Source organism: Poecilia mexicana, unplaced genomic scaffold, assembly GCF_051168715.1.
Source record: "Poecilia mexicana isolate PSO_F unplaced genomic scaffold, ASM5116871v1 scaffold_7, whole genome shotgun sequence".
Taxonomy (NCBI): Eukaryota; Metazoa; Chordata; class Actinopteri; order Cyprinodontiformes; family Poeciliidae; genus Poecilia; species Poecilia mexicana.
The window spans coordinates 17,532,369-17,550,312 of record NW_028263376.1 but is presented as its reverse complement, the minus strand read 5'-3'; the positions used below and the strand labels follow the sequence as shown (position 1 = coordinate 17,550,312).

Genomic DNA, 17,944 nt, shown 5'->3' with positions numbered 1-17,944 from the left:
CACGCCTGCGGTGGCGCTGCACCAACAACTATTGAAGGAAAGGACATGAAAACCTTAGAAGACCAGCAGAACTTTCTTCTTCACAAAATGTAAACAAAAATGGAGTAGCGTCAAATTTTAGCGGTTGAATGATTTCTCTTTTGTCTTTGGTAAAGACCACAACCCATTTCTCCCTGTAGTAGTAGACTCTCACGTTTACTTTGGTTGTATTTAGCCAGAATCCCTTGTGTTGTAGTCCACTTCCTGCTTTTGGAGCGGTCTCTGGTCCGTTTTGCTTTCACATCTGCATACAAAACGCACCAGATTTTACGTCAACCATACCGAGACCAGGGTTTTTAGGCGAGTTTGCTTTTTTGGTCCACATCATAGTTTGATTACTCATTCACACTCCCTCAAACGAACCAGACTTTGTAGAGAGGTGAACTAGAGTTGGATTAAAAGTTGATGTGAATGCACAAGGTGACACCGAGTGCCACTTTCCTCTTAACAAAAATGTAAAACAAATAGAGTGGCATAAAATTTTAGATGTAGGATTTTGCCTTTGTCTTCTTTGGCAAAAGAAAGCAAGCCATTTCTCCTGTTAAAATTTACCCAGAATCCCCTGTGCTATAGTTTGGATTTGCTCTAAGGTTTTCCAGGTGGTAAAATTATGTTTTTTGTTTCTTATGCATGTCATATTTTCAAGGTTTGATAGATTATTTTTGTCTGTAAGCTTACAGGACTGTATTTTGACTTTTTTTTCTATTCCTAACACTTAAAGCAACATTTTAAAAAGTCCCAAATTAATTTGACTCATAAATATGGTGGCATGCTTTAAACATCTGATCACTTTTGCTCTGGAGCCTTCAAGTTCATCCCGCAGTCAGTTTTCGATTCTGCTTTTTACTTCACATCCTGCCTGCTGTTGAGGCCAGAAGTCTGGGTTCCTCATTGCTGCCGCTTCCTCTCTCAGCTCAATCTTAATCTGCTGAACCAGAGACATTTCTGCCAGCAGGAAACGCTCCTCTTACACTTTGTCTGATAAACTTCTCCTTAAACAGGAAGGACAACAAAAACAAGAGTAATGAAAATGTACTAAAATTTAATCATTCATAAAAGCTGGAAAATCATCTGTGACAGGGTAAGAAGAAGCAGTATTAGAGGTGGTTTAGTACGTTTTCAACCTCGACACAAATCAGAGCGCACCCTTACCCCCATCTGTCTATAAAATACTAATTTCCTTAACTTTATTATGCAAAAATGGAAGAATATATTATGGGAAATATGGAAGGCTTGCAGCTTTCAATATAAAACAAAGTCACTTAGGAGAGATGTTATTAATACACATCCTTGTAAGTAGGAGCGAGTAACTTATGGACAATGATGCATCTTCATTGACAATGTTAGTGCAGAATTGTACAAGAAGATCAACATTTTTACATGGATTCCTTTACAAATATATTGTCACAATATGCCAAAGACTGTTGTTACTCATAATAAAATTCTCATTAGTTCCCTTAAATGGATTCAAATCCACAGTTTCCTCTTTTACTTTGTTATTTCCAGAAGAAAAGACACATTGGAGAAAAAAAAAAAAAAAAAAAGAAAAATATATTTTGTCATCAGGCTTGACAATACAAGAAGAGGTTGATTTTCTCTGCCAGTAAAAAGCAAAACATTTTTTTCTTTAAAGTATGTGCCTTCCGCTGTTTTGCAAGTGGTGTGGTTTTCTCAGTCAGCCTTTTTCAAAAATGCTCTGGAGAGGACTTGGAATGCTGGCACCATCCACCGGGAAACAGTTCATCATTCTGCAGGTGAGAACAGAAACGCAGCGATAAAATAAAATATGAAACATTCACTTTGAACACTGTCATTCATTCTGTCAGTCCGATTAACTCAGCGGCTGCTTAAATGAACAGGTTTTAAATAATCTGTGTTCAATAATCATTTCTTAAGATCAGATAATCAATTATTGTCAAAATGTAATTTATTTATTTTTTAATTTAGATCATGGGTGTTCAAAGTGTGGGAAGGGGGCCATTGAAGGCCCTCTCATGGATTCTGTGCGGACCTCAGACCTCAAAGCAAACAGGTGATTGATACAGAAGAAAACCACCTAAATATGAGGTACAAAAAAATACATCACCACTCATTAAATTTTCTACATTTGTCTTAGTTTTAGAGTAATTAGAACCATGAACATCAACCTACTTTTACTCAAAGCAAAGCATTCAGGAATGTAAAGCTAATGGCATAATAACAGAACATATTCTTAAAGATTAATAAACTTTAAATTCTAACAAACATTCAACACAAGAGCTGGAAGACACTTTAAATATCCAAATTAAAAACAAAAAGGCAAATAAAATAAATTATAAAGTCTCTGTGAACAAAATTGTCCTTCAAAAAAGCGCTGGTTGAGACCAAAGCCAATTTTTGGTAGACAGAGAAAAATAACAAATCATGCAAACGGAAATTTTTGAATTTGTTTTAATTTATCATGCAATGAATTGATTTATTGCTTATTGCCACATTCACATGAAATAAGTAAAATAAATAAATCAACCTCCCAAAAACAAACAAAAAGAAATTAAATAAAAACAGAAATTTGTGCCCGTCTTATAACTCATTGTGTAAAACCTTTGATTTAAAATTCGACTTTAGTTTATTACGGAGTAGAAAAAAATACCATAATATCACAAAAAAAGTTTCTTTTAAAATACCCTTAGTGGCCCCCCAAGCACTTTTATATTAATTTTGGCTCCCAAAAAGTTCAATAAAGATTTATTCACAACAAAAAGAAAAACTAGTTGTTTGGTGTATTTTATAGCTAAAGCTCCAGACCTTGTCTATCACTTAAACCTTTTTATTCAGATAAAGTTATAGTTACTTTGCTAAAACAGATTCAGAAATAACATTTCACGTTTGAGAAATTTGCTCCAATTAAATTATTAATTTATGATCAAATGAAATTGGATTTTGTTTTTTGGAAAATTAGAATTTCTGTTCGTTAAACCAAATGTGACATCTATATTTGATTAACTTGTTAGTTACATCAGATAAAAACTGGTTTAAAGAAATGATTCAAGTGATTTTTACTCTGTGGTCTGAAATTACGAGTTTCACTCAGAACGTCACCATTAATGACAACTAATGAGTATTTTAGTTATTGATTATCCTGACAATTAATTGGATTAAATATTGGAGCATTTTGCAGATTTTTGATTTAAACACTGGAGCCTTTTTAATACAATATTAGAAAAATATTGAGATGCCAAAAAACAATTTAATAAATTACATAAAATGCATCAACATAACATTCTTTTATTTTACGCCTGAGGTGACTTAGTTTTCTGTATGACAACGTTGAAGGATTCAGAAATTAAAACCTTTTTAAGTTTATATAGAGAAAGAGGTGTTTAATTTAGTTTTGGTCAGGAAAACCTGTAAAAAAAATTAAAAATTTTACTGCTACTAACGAGTTTGAACTTGCAGTAGCTAAGACTTGCATGTAATGCCTCTTTTGTTAAATAATTCATATGAGAAAAATAAATGTTTGTATAATCCAACATTAAAAAATACTACAAAAATAGTTACAGTTGCAATGTGTTTGACAGTGCAGGTTAAATAATCAAAATGTTCCCTTCAAAACGAGATCAAGCTCTAAAGTATCAGAGAATCGCAGCTAATTTTATCCATTATACAGAAGTTTTTCTGGTTCCTAAAACGTTCTGTTTTTCAAAGTATAAAGATATTTCCGCTCACAGGAAAAAAAGCTTCGCTTCTTCCCCGTCGGTTTGTTTTAAGTGTTCGGTAACAACCCGGAGCGCAGAAAGCCCGGCAGCCATGCGAACGTCTGGAATAAATTTAGTCCAGACTCCCACTCACCTGGCCTGGAGCAACCGTGGGAGAGCGTTTTTAGAGCAGCGTGCAACTCGACTTCTTTTTTGTCTTCCTTTTTTCCATCGGCGTTTTCCTGTTGATCTGTCGTACCAGATCATAGAAAATCTGCAACACAGAGACGAGAGTGAGCTTAGATTTTTACATACAAACAGGATTTTGGGCAACATGGAATCAATTATTGTCAAATGTTATTATATACGTTTCATACAGCAAAATTAAAGAACTTTTCACATATTTTAAAGGCAAGTTTTCAAATTTTCCAGCACTTCGGAGTTAAAAATGATACAAATTATCTACAAAAAATAAAGAATTTCAGTAAAATAATATAATATTGTTTGTTACCGTTTTAAATAATGTTTTGTGAGACAAGGTGAAATAAAATATAACACTGCAAAAACACAAAATCTTACCAAGTAATTTTGGTTTAGTTTCTGGAGCCAATATTTTAGTTCACTTGAAATAAAACAAATGAACTTATAAGTAACTATTTAGCAAGATAGAGGCTTTTCTAAGGTAAATAATTCCTTAATATTGATAAAGATTTTGTTCCATTGGCAGATAAATTAACTGACAACATGGGAAAATATCTTGTTATGAGTTAAACAACAACTCATAAGTGAAACAAGCACTTTTTAAAATCAACAGTAAGGGATTATTTACTTAAAACAAATGTATTGGCATTTAGCAAATAGAAATAATTTTGCTAATTCTAACCAACCTAAAACTAGAAACGCTTATCCTGAATTAACTTCAGACGGTCAAAGTTTTTATTAGGTGTATGAAAATATCTGGTGTCAACCGTAAACAACATGTCCAAATTTAGGCTTTTAATAAAACGCTCAATGTTTTTATCAGTCTGAATATCAAACACTTTCAAGAAATCAAGCACTTCCAAACCTTGAAATTGAACCATTTAAGGATTTTAAGCGCGTGGATGAATCCTGCACAAACATTAGTTCACTGAAAACTGAAAAGCATTTCTAAACAAAATGCGTCTTCTATGTCGATTTACCTCGTTAACATTGATCTTTGATTTAGCTGAAGTCTCTAAAAAGGCACAGTTGTTCCACTGCCGGGCCAGGCTCTGGCCCTGCTCCTTCCCGACCACGCGCTCGTCCTCCAGGTCACATTTATTCCCCACCAGGATCATCGGAACCTGATCGATCAGAATAAACGCATAAAGATTAAAGTCATGTAGCAACAGATCAGGATTCTCATGAAAATAAATCTGCCCAGTAATCAGATTTATGCAGCAGCACTGAAGAAAGAAAGTGTCTACTACTGGTGAAATGTGTTAATTTTACCTGAAGAGATTTTATCATAATATAGTGAAATAAATGTAAATACCCTTACAAATAAATTAAATTAATCCCAGTGACATTGAAATGTGGTTCTGTTGAAGTGTTACATTTTAAACATTAATCTTATGATTGATGAATCCTGTTGTATTTGGCAATAAACTGAGAAACTCTCAGTTTTCTATCTTTTTTCATGTAAAGAAAAAAAGACGAGTCACAATATTAACCCTCAAAGGTGAGAACGTGGTGACTGCCAAGTGTCCACAAGTATCTGTACTCATTCTGATATTGATATTATTATTGATATTTCTTGATACAGTGAAGAAAATAAACAATCTCGACTTTAAGGAGTTTTTTTTTTATTCTTTATGGCCTGAGTTTCAAATCTCCGCCTAGATATTTTAATTGTTTGAAGTTCTTTAAATGTCCTCTGAGTAAATATATTGGCCCATTTCTCAATAACTGGAACTTTCAATATCTAGTAAGTTATTTTTGCAATTTACCATCTATTAAAAGAGTGTCTCATCAGATGAAACCAAAGAAAAACCTGCTTCCTGCTAAAGCGGGAGTGAAATTACCGTAATAACCCGATGTTGGCTGGAAAGCACAACGTCTCCACTTTCAGAAAACGTTGGGATTTTTCAGATGGTGCAAAGTGTTGCAGAATTACGGTACCGCAAATTCGGCTGTGTCATCACTGACACGTTCGGTACATGAGGGATAAACGTAACTTAATTGGATTTTATCACAATACAACTAAATTTTTAAGATAAATGATAAATGATATGATAAATTCCCACACCTAATTGAACCAAGGCATTTTGGATTTCCAGTGTATTTTCTTTAGAAAATCTTAGATACCCTTTATGGAAATAAAAAACAGCAAGCAGCCGGATTTTCTGTAAACAATTTGGAGTTATGTGCAACAGAAAAATACACAAACAGATGAATCTTTGTGAGTTGACCGCCTCAGTTTTTCCCTGAGAACTCGTTCTTCAACGCTGAACATTCATTCTTACTTCCAGCTTCAACATGGTTCAAGTGGTGTTAAAGAAAAACTGTTGCCTCTTGACTGGGATTGCATAATTTTTCCAGTGCTTACCAAAATTGGGAAGCAAACCGGATCATCCGGGCCTGATTCTGATTGGCTAATAAATAACAACCGTGGTGCTTCTGTTTACTGGGATTGAAGTTCGCTGACAGGTCAGCTGTACTGCCACAGTTTGATGCGTTTTAATAAACAAGCTCAAGTTCTACGTATAACAACAACCAGTGAGACAGGCTCCTCGACCTGCACAGACGGAGAGCAACACACCTACGGGTGACTCATGCAGGTTTTTACTGTCATCATTTGCTTTCCTAAGAAGCGCTTCGCTTCATGTCACGACTGCTGGCAGCTGTCGGTTCTCCCTTCATTTTTATGGGTCATATTTGTTAAAAGAAAACTATGCGACATAAAGGAAATTTTTAAAAACATACCTCCAGCTCAAAGGTGAGATTGGATTATTGGTACTTATTCGACTCATTTACACCGTATGTGGAAATGAATCAGCATGAGGTTTACATCCTCCAATAAAAACAAGGGATAAAATGTGTAGGACGACATAATTATAAAATAATACACTTTTAATGTTAAACTGACTTTAAAATGGTAAGACAGCTAATGACAGCGACTGTTTCATTCCTATAACAATAAACTAGTTTTTAAAGCTGAAGAACAGAAAACTAAAGGAGAAAAACATAGATCTGCAATACTTAGAATGTGCCCATCATTATAATCTTGCATGACCTAAAATCTCTTTAGTGTTTTCCTTTAATTTAAACCAGGTAAAACATGTAAATAATACATTGCTATTATATGTATAAATGCTATAAGAGCCAATTAGAGGGTTTATAATTACATTTTAAACAAATAGTTTAGTAAAAAACTGATTTATTTTTTAATAAAGTTGCACTCAGGACTGAACATTGCCGCTTCCTGTTTGGCATTACAATATTTGACATCCACAACCTGCTACATAATAAACTGCAGCTAAAATTAAAACAAATATTAATTTTTGTCAAATATTAATTTTTGTCACACAGGAAGTGGCACTTTATACCTTAAAATTGAGCCATTTATACAGATTAATTGATAAATAAGTCAACTGTTTAATAAAAAAGTGACAATTTAAGATTGTGGATCATATTAATGAGACTGAACTGAGAAGCAGAGATGCTAATCATCCTGTTCTGACTAAATGCAGCTTAGATTCAGCTCAGTGTACATCCTTCCTGAATCAAAAGTTGAAGAAACAAAGACTGAAAGGGGCAGATAGCATCTAGCAACACCTCTGACATTTCCTCTGTCACAAAGCTGCTGCTGCCCCCCTCAGCCGCCAGCCTGAGGTGGGGGATGAACCTAAGCAAAGCCTGCTGGGTTCACACTGACGTGCAAAAAGATGCAAGCAGAGCCATTTCTAGAACGACAAAACGGCTCCTACTTTTACTTTTACTTTAAGGTGACCCATTATGCTTCCTTGAACAAGTTAGGATAAGTTTCTGGGCAACACAAAACACGTTCGTACACCATTCTTACATAATCAGATCTCATCTGCTCAGTTCTGCTTATTTTGATGTGACCAATAAAATATGTGACCAATAAAATATTTGTCTTTTCCAGCAGCCATTGTACAGCACATACAGTAGTAAAACCAGCTGACCAAATGTCCTGGAGCTCCTTGGGTTGCTAGCTTACGAGGGTTTGGCTAGGTAACAGCATAACTTTTAACAACTGGGAGGTTTTTGAAAGAACTCATTTTCCAGACACTAAAAAAAACCCTTAACTTATTGTCAAAAAACAGCTCTGTGTTTTTTTAAGTGTTTGATGTGTTTCTAGAAGCAGCAGAAACCCAAATGGAAGTATAAAAAAAGTACAAAATGTGAATTTCGCCTTTAATTGTTCTCAGAAAGGGTTCAGATTTCTGATTGTTTGGGTGTCTGTTTTAAAAACGTGTTGCACTCACATCCTCGGTGTCCTTTACTCGCAGGATTTGTTCCCGCAGGTCTTGTAGGTCGTTAAATGTTGACTGTGCTGTAATGGAGTACACCAAAGCAAAGCCTTGCCCGTTCTTCATGTACAGGTCTCTCATCGCTGTGAACTGTTCCTGCAGAGCAACAGCAGAGGAGAAACGGCATCAGTGACCTGGAGGGCCTCTCTGAGCCAAACGCAGCGGCAGGCGAGACTCACTGTTCCAGCGGTGTCCAGGATTTCCAGCATACATTGCTGCCCATCTACCTCAACTTGCTGTTATGTCAGAAAAGAAGAATGTAGAGGTAATCAGACGAATTCGATAATGTTCAGGAGGCAACAAGAAGTATTTTTTATACCCCTTACCTTTCTGTAAGAGTCTTCTATAGTAGGGTCATACTTCTCCACAAAAATGCCTTGAACAAACTGGACTGTCTGGAATCAACCAAGTACAAGACAAAATTAAAATAGGTAACCGAATTGTGGTAAATAATATTTTATACAGTAACCTTTATTAAAATTTCACATCAGTTTTGTCTCAACTTTGTCTCTTTTTATGACTTGAAATGAAAAAGCCAATTAAATCAAATCACAGCTGGATACACTGTAAAAACACAAAATCCTATCAAATATTTTTGGTTTAGTTTCTAGTGCTAATGTGTTACTACACTACAAATAAAACCAAACTAACTTACAAGTAACTTTTCAGAAAGATATGAGATCTTGTTTTAAATAATTCCTTACTATTGATTAAAAAAAATAACTAGTTCCACTTATAACAAGACATTTTCTAGTGAAAATCGAGCACTTTAGGAATTATTTACTTAAACAAGCTCCAGAATCTTGCTGAAAAGTTACTTGCAAGTTATTTTTGCTTTATTTAAATGTATTAAGATATTTGCACTATAAACTAAACCAAAACTACTTGAAAGATTTTGTGTATTTGTAATGATCTTCCAAGAAATGCTTACCAGTGCAGATTTCCCCACACCTCCTGATCCAAGCACGACTAGCTTGTACTCACGCATGGTGGGCGACTTCACTGGACAGCACAAGAGTCTGAAAAGACAGAGACACAGAAATCAGTCAGATAAATTTAGAGATGGAGACATTCTCCGCCTTTCCACAGACAGACGGGGGAAAACGGTTATTCTGTGCTGAAATATGAATAAAAACAGTTTGAGAATATCCCAGAATTGATCACAGATCAGCTATGACTCAAAATATATATGAGTATTTTAAATAGTTTGGAAAAACAAAGTGTCTGATGAACTTTGAAGACAGTGAACTAATCATAAAATCATGGCATTTCTCCAATATCGTCTTGTTGAATTATTCTTGTTCATTTTTGCAAAAACAAAAAGTCAGAGCTGAAAATAAATGTAAAAACTTAACGTGTTTTTGTATTAAAAATATTTAAAGTTGCTAAGAAATATGACTTGGTAATTTTATGTTATTGTAAGATGTTATTGAGAATACTTAAACGCCAACATTTGAGTCTTAAAAAAGGCAAACACACCAAAAAAAGCAACTCAAATGAATATTTTTTTCATTTCAGTTAAATCCTAAATAAGTAATGTTGGTGAAATTTAAAAGCAAAATATGTTAAAATGGACAATGATGAGTAAGAATACTTTAGTAAATATTCTTAAGATCCAAAATTTAAGTATTTATTATAAAGTTTTCTTTTGTTTCTCTAAATCCTACCGTTTTATTTAGTGATGTTTGACTTTTCATGCAGCATTTTATCTGCTGGTTGTGATTAGTTAGCCAAGCAAATGCAGAATTTGAAAGAAATACTCTGATTGGACAGGGGGGGAGGAGGGGGGAACTCTCTGTGATTGGCTGATTGGTGTGGCTCATTTACATAAACTTTACCAAGTTGCAAATCCAGACACAAAGTATGAGATGTAAACATAAACAGCACATGTTGTTCTTTGTTCACAAATATATATGCGCTCACATCAACATTGTCTCTAACCTCTAAAACAATGTTTAGCCTGGCGGGGAGCAAGAAAAGTCTGGCAGCCGCCATGCTTACAATGCACTGCAGCCAAACTAATTTGATCACATTTTATTTAATATCAGTCAGTTTCTTAGATGTTCATAGGTAACTTCTTGTTTAAATCTATGTAGTTACATAGATTTAAAAAAATGCTGAGGAATGTAGATAAATAAATCTTAGATGTTACGTGTCAGTAGGCCGGTTACAATAAGCAATAAATCAATTCATCGCATGAGTAATTAAAATCAACTCAATTTCCATTTGAATAATTTGTTGTTTCTCTTTCTGCAAAAACAGGATGACAAAAGTCTTCACTCTGGTTCAGCGCTGTTTCGTTTGTTTATTTTGGATATTTAAAGTGTCTTCCAGTTCCAGTGTTAAAAGTTTATTAGCATTTAAAGTCTTGAAAACACTTGACAATAGTCTCAAGACAATATTACCGTTAATCGCAGTCAGACACCTTCTGAGACGAGCAAAATGTCTTACCATGACAGACCTATCTGACGTCTTATGAATCAAGTAGCTTTCTGAAACACGAGTAAAGAGTATAATCTTCACAACATGAGATTTAAAATCATGTAAACTGATGACAAGGTTGATTTTTCTGCATACAGTTTTAATTTTAGAACTATATTCTGACTCATTTTATTTCACTTCCTCTTTCCAGTTCAGATCTAATTAAGTTAGCAATTTTAGCTCCTCTTGCAAGCAGAGTTAGGCTTTGTTAAAGTAATGCTTGGGTGTGAGTATCAAACAATGTGTCTGGTTCCTGTGAAACGTAAATTTTAGTTGATTAAACATAACTTCATACTCATAACAGCCTTGTCTGCGGCGTTTTTACTGGATGAAAATAAATAAGTGACACCACTGTAAATCAGTGTGAAATGTGAAGTATTATAAAAATTTTTGCAGCACCTGCAATCTCACACCGAAGTTCAAGCCCTTGTTAAGTGCTCCAGTTTCACAAATAGCTTCATCTCATTACAATACAGAAGAAAAAGGTCACAGTGAGTAACCTATCATCAGCTTGACACACATTGGAAACACTAACTGGCCTAGAAAAAGGTTTTGGCACAAAGAGAAGCTGCCACCTGCATTTTACGATAAAGACATGAGTGTTTTATGCAAATTAAAAATATAAATCTTTGCAATAGTTTAGTGCTTGTTGAGATTTAACCATACAGTTGTTACTAAGCAATAATACTGAAAAGAATTAAGATGTAATTTAAAATGATCAGTTTCTCTGATTTTACTCCTTATAGGTTTATGTTTGAGCAAAATTAACAGTATTCTTTTAATCTATGAACTACTGACATGTCTCTGAAATTTAAAGCAAAAATTTAGTATTTCTTTGTAGAAAATGAGAAATGGTCCAAATAAGGAAAAAGATGCAGAGCTTTCAGACCTCAAATAATGCAAAGAAAACAAGTTCATATTCATTTAGGAACAACAATATTAATGTTTTAACTCAGGAAAAGTTCAGGAATCAGCATTTGGTGGAATAACCAGGAGGTTTTCAGTCGGGTTCAGTGCAGTGGACTCTTAGTTTATTTCCACAGCCGTACATATGAATAAACCACATAATTGTAGGCATACTTCCTGGTTAAGCTCTAACCAGGTGCTGACACATATCAAGTAGTAAAAAAGAGAATGACACATAACATGGTCCAGAAAAAGTTTAGAATCAAAACATTTAGAAAAGCTGAACACATGAAGTCAAATAAAACATCTTGGGACATAATTCTGAATTTAAAACAAACAAATGTACATTTCTAACATCAAATGTCAAAGTGGGGGAGAGATTTACAGTAAAATCTTGTCTAACAACCTCTGAATGTAATAATTATGCTAGGTCAGTAGGATCTTTGTCAAATGCTGCGACAAACAATACAAAACCCACTCTGTCGCAATCGGCCAGCATTAGCAATTCTAACTACGACGTCTGAAGCACCACAGTGAGAGACAGGCACACAGCGGACTTCACAAAGAGCCATTGTGACGACCCTCATCTACTCAAGTACGCCACACAGACAGAAAACGGAGATCAGAGAGCGTAGGCATGACAAACGCTCACAAAAACGAGGATGGGGTGCACAGAAAGTTAACGAAAGCACACGGATGATGAGCTCAAAGGTGCTCTTAAAGTAAAAGTCACAAACTTGCTTCGAAGTTTTTACATCAGATAAGTACCAGAAATGTTCCCCTAACTAGAAACGAGACATGGCGAGGTAGGCGTATCAGAGCCTGGCGATTTTTTTACCACGCCTGCTCTTAGTTTTCATAATAAGGAGTCTCTATGTTCTTGCCAACAGTAAATGAATAATTTAATTCCAGATTTTGACGAGATAATGTAAAACTGAAAAAAGGCTTTCACAACCACCAGAAAATTCATTTACTCTAATAAAGCTGCTTCGTTTACCTTGTACACAGCTGTAATGATAGAAAGTCCCTCTACATCTGGGGAGGAAGGCCTTATGGATCCTCAGGTTCACTGATGCCAACCAGTCTCCAAGGCGATGAGATGTAGAGAGGAACCAGAGAGCGAGGCCAAACAAATCTGTCCAAATGGCTCCTAAACGTAAACAATAAGACAGAAGTCGGTTACAGAAACAAATAATAACCTGATTACAAACTGGGTAAACTTGAGTGACCATTACTAAAATGCTGGGATTATTTTATTCCGAGGCCGAGAACATTTACAGTTAAACACTGAAATTAAGATAAGAAATTTCCAGTTTGAGAAGGAACCTGAATCTAGCACTGAATAATTAAACTTTTCCTCGCATCTCTAATCCATTCATGTTTGGTATGTAGGTTGTTGTAAAAATTTATTAAACTATTTGGCTCATATTAAAAATTCTTGTCATCTTTGTGTAAATCAAACAGGGTTTTGTTGGACCATTCCTAAAAGCCTTTGCTATTTTATTAGCAACAGAAATAATAATAATAATAATATATATATATATATATATATATATATATATATATATATATATATATATATATATATAAATAAACAAATGATGGTATGCTTACATTGTTATAGGAAATATTCCAAAAAGAAAGAAACAGCGGATAAAAAAGCTGCTTTTTAAGGAGATAGCTCAGCTGGTAGTGTGATAAATCAAGGGACTGGAGCAAATAAAGTGGTAGGCGTGACCGTAAATAAATATCTATAATAAGCAGAGCTGTGTGATATGGCTTAAAAATATATATTTTTTATGTTTTTCCTACCTAATCCAATTTTAATCAATACATTTTTTATCCATTTTTAAAAAGAAATTATAAATGACAAAAATATTTTCAAAAACTAGCTTTTTTTCCACCAATCATACGTTCTTGGAGTTGACCTGAATTCAAAGTACAACTAAATACAAGCTGTAAAACATGCCTGCAAATCAAAATGACAAGTCACTGGGCGGACTGGAATCACTCTGAACTACCGAAGCCCGAAGAGTCCATTTGTGAAAGATTTTCAAAAGAATTAAATCTTCATAAACAGCTATTTCCAGCTCATGCTTACCAGTATCAAATGTAAAGATACAAATATATATTTTTCTGTTAGCATGTCATTGCTAAATGTACAGGGAACTAAGTGTAATGGTTACTCAATGATTAAAAAAGCAATGGTATTGCGTTTAGCTTTATAATTTGAACAAACAGATTAATAGTTTACGTCATAACATGATTTGTCGCACATTTTCTTTGATTTAGACCGAGTTAAAAGTATGTTGTAACTTTATATTACAAAACTTCTCAAATTACTAAAGCTGTCTGCCACGTTCAGTATGAAAAAAGGATGATCTGAACCATTAATAACAAAAGGTATTAATTTTCCTCCCACAGTGGCAAGCCAGGGGACAACATCTTCAGCTCAGAGACAGGATCATGTGTCAGCGCCAGAGGAGGGAGGGGGATTTCAGCTCGACTCAAACGATCAAATACACTTCTAGTCTGGATTTAAAACTATTTCTATAAACCTCCTCATTTAGGAGCTCTGTTGAAAACACCAAAAGTTAGGGCAGCTGTAAAGTTACCAATAAAAATGAACTCGCATCTTGTACCGTAGTTGGTTTCGAAAGGAAGGGAAGGGTGTGGCTATTAGTTTCAAAAACCTCAACACTGAGACTTTAACACCGTTTAAAAATCCACAGCTCTTACAAACAAAAACAAGCACACTAAACCGTGATTTATCGCAAAGTCTGATACGGAGTAAACAGAAACTAGAAGTAGCTCACCAGAAAAAAGTTTGACAACTTATTTACTAGCATTTCGTTAGCACACTCAGGTAAATGCTAACTAACGGCGTTTATTGGTAGCCTTGTAAATATATTTGAAAATGTAGTTAGCAGCATCCAAGGTGGTAACTAATTTTAACCAAACCTCCTCAAACCACAAAGGCCACAGTTTTATGTTTCCTGGTGTCTAACACGCAGTTTGGGCTCTCTGTACTTTTTAGCTAAAATGGGGCGCTAACTAGCTAGCCAGTTAGCATTAGTCACTACTCTGAAACTATTAGCTTTTCCCAAAAGTTTAAGCCCCAAGTCATTACTGTTTTTAACGTCGGTATGCGGATAAACCACTAAAAGCTTGAAAACCGCTTGGGTATAATTAAATACGCTTACTTGATACGAAAACATAGTTTGCGTCGAGAACTCGTCAGTTACTCACTAGCTCTCTTGTTAGCCATAGCTAAGCTATATTACCCACAGCACTGCTTCTCTACAACTGAGGATATAAGTCATAAACAAATACGGACTAGGAAACAAACACAAGCTCACACGATAACTATTAATCCAACAAAGACACACTTTAGATAATTAGCCTTGAAATATTTTTTTTTTCCAGATGTATTAGCTTTTTGAAGAGACTCACCGTGCTCCGCTATGTGAGTGCGTTAAATCAGACTGAATGTACGGAGAGCTCCGGCTGTAGTTGCTGATTGGAGCAGAAGCAGCCAATCAGAGCGATCCAAGTTACGATAGAAAGGAATATCCCTGACTTGAAACTGTCCGGATAAAAGCGTGGAGACCTAACAAACAGGCATTTCACTCAGGAATTTAAAAGCATCAGAAAAATAATGTGGATCAGCATTGTTATTCTGATCCATGTGGAAGTCAACATCTCATTTCTACCGTGAAGCGTTTGACAGCAAACACTGTATTTTGTAAAATAATGTATAATGTTACACATTCTATTGTGTAAAATATATTATAAAATTTCTAACCTTGAGGGCTTTTTTATCATTTTTTCCTTTGAATTATTCTGTTAAAATTTGGGACAGAATTTTGGATAAAGTACATATATGGCTTCAAAATACTTAACATTTTAACATAATAAACAGTAACAATAGAAAACAGAACAAATTTGTTAGCATTTTTTCTTAAATACAACAAAAATCAAATCAAAATCTTTTTAGTGAGAGTTCAGAACCCAAAAATGAAATACATTTTCAAGAGGGAGTCTGAAACTGAAATTTATCAATATTTTTGGATTGATCCATCTTCTAGTAAATGGAAGCAGCTGAAAGTCTTACTTTGTACAATCAATTTAGCAGAGGACGGTAGAGTACCCAAAAAATTTACTCAGGTAAGAATAGCACTAATAACACATATTTTTACTCAAGTAAACGTAAAAAGTAACCCTCTAAGAAATTACTCTAGCATACATCATAACATAATTTTTGATGTCACCACACAGACAAAAAACATAATGATATGTGCAAATTTTGGTATTTTAAAGACTGACATAAAAAAATTACTACAAATAACATAATTCCAAAATAACACATTCTAAATACTTTTCTAAATAATTTCATTAAATATAAAACTTGATAAATGAAAACTTCTCACAGTGTGATGAGCTGGAAAACTTCTAGAGGATCTGATACTTTTTATTCCTGTGTTTCTCTTGCTTTGCACTGCTTGGCTCTCTTTTTAGAAACTACATTTCCTGGTTATAGATGCTGACCTCTGACCTCTCCTCTGTAATGCTTGTTTGTGTCACATCATGAGTAGAAATTTCCTTTCCAACTGGTCTTCCTCTGTCCTCTGTTCTCTGACTGAATGGATCAGATGAGTTAGCCTTAAAGTATTTCTTTCTTGTTCCATAGGCTAAATATGGGAGTTGGGTTTATCACTGAGGCCGCTCATACTCTTATGACTGCAGGATATTATTAGCTGCTTTGTAGAGGGAGTGTTGCCATGCTTTCAAAACAAAGTGTTCCTGCCTTTATTTAATCAAGTCGACAAACAAGGATCTTGCAACAGCTCCGGCCATTAACCAGATGTAATGAAAATACCAAGAGCAAAACCGAAAGCACAGAACTGGTTTTGAAATCAGCTTAACCCAATTGAACATGTGAACTGTTTAATACTTTATGAGAACAAAAATAAATTATAACGAAATGCAACAGACCAAACTAAATGGTATGTGGAAATATTGGTAACTTTTTTATGCATGTATATTTTTCTTTTAAATAATTTCCTTGTATTAGTTTATATCTTTGTCTAATTCTGTATGTGCTGAGTTTCGTTTGCTCGTATTGTTTACTTTTATTATTATTTTAATTAAAATGGAAGCTGTTATGAACTCAGTTCAGATTAATTTCACTTCCTGCTACAACGTTAGTGAAATTACCGTAATAACCCGATGTTGGCTGGAAAGCGCAACGTCGCCCCTTTCAGAAACCGTTGGAATTTTTCAAATAGTGCAAAGTGACGTGGATTTACGGTACTGCGAATTTGGCTGAGTCGTCGACGCGTTCAGCCTAGAAGGGTTAATTTAGCAAAGAAATAAAACTAAAACAAAAACGTCTTATTTTAATTTTTGTGATCTCACTTCTATTTCACCATTACAAGAATTTCAGCTTGAGCTTGTAAGGGAGCCTTAGTTATTCCAGCAGATGGCTACATAAATGTGGTTTCTGTTGCAACACCTGTTAGTAGGCTGTAAGTATTTATTCAAGAGTTTAGTCAGGAATGTCTGGATGATTTCATTTGGCCCCTCAGTCCACAATTCAATAATGAAGCAAATTCAAGAGGTTTAATTCCAGATTTTTACAGACAAATAAAATATTTTTAAACATTTAAGTAGGTACAAGACAAAATCATGTTTGCTTTATTAATGTTCCTGTTTTAATTTATTACACTACATGCTAAAACCAGGAAGCAATATCTAATCATTGTTGTAAAAAGTAAAAAAAATAAATAAAAAATGAGAAAACGAGGACGATAAAAAGAGTAGTAGGGCCATGCTAAAAACAATAAATAAAAGAAAAATGATGAGAATGGCGTTATAATATTACAAGAATAAAGTCACAAAAGAATAAAATCATAATATGACTATATTCTTGTAATACAACTTTATTCTTGTATTATATTGACTTTATATTTGTGGTATTGACTTTATTCTCGTAACATAACTTTATTCTCATACTATTTTTTTCATTTTTTAGCAACTTTTTTGACTTTATTGTTATAATAAAGTCATAAAGTAAAATTTATTGTTATAATCTCATAATTTTATTCTTGTAATTTCATGTTTTTATTTTTTTCTTAGTATGGCCCCAATACGCCATCATAATAAACTCCCCCAAAATGTTTTGCAAATGTTTATCTGTCATTTAATACAACAACTGACCAAGAGCGTGATTATATTTTGGATCAATAATAATTTAAAATTCATTTTCTACAAAATTTAGACTACTTAATTAAGATATTGTCTATTACCGAGGAGATAAAATCAGCA

At 34.3% G+C, this 17,944-nt stretch overlaps 1 protein-coding gene across 1 annotated transcript; it reads right to left on the bottom strand.

The window, feature by feature from the left end:
- Nucleotides 1-1,061: 1,061 nt before the first annotated feature.
- Nucleotides 1,062-15,176, bottom strand: rap1aa (RAP1A, member of RAS oncogene family a). Its single transcript, XM_014985226.2, has 9 exons — nt 15,071-15,176; nt 12,615-12,767; nt 9,162-9,249; nt 8,557-8,625; nt 8,410-8,466; nt 8,186-8,326; nt 4,895-5,038; nt 3,868-3,987; nt 1,062-1,787 (listed from the first exon to the last, which is right to left on the bottom strand). The coding sequence occupies exons 3-8, from the start codon at nt 9,216-9,218 to the stop codon at nt 3,898-3,900; spliced, it is 558 nt and encodes a 185-aa protein (XP_014840712.1). The 5' UTR covers nt 9,219-9,249; nt 12,615-12,767; nt 15,071-15,176; the 3' UTR covers nt 1,062-1,787; nt 3,868-3,897.
- Between the last annotated feature and the right edge of the window lie 2,768 nt (nt 15,177-17,944).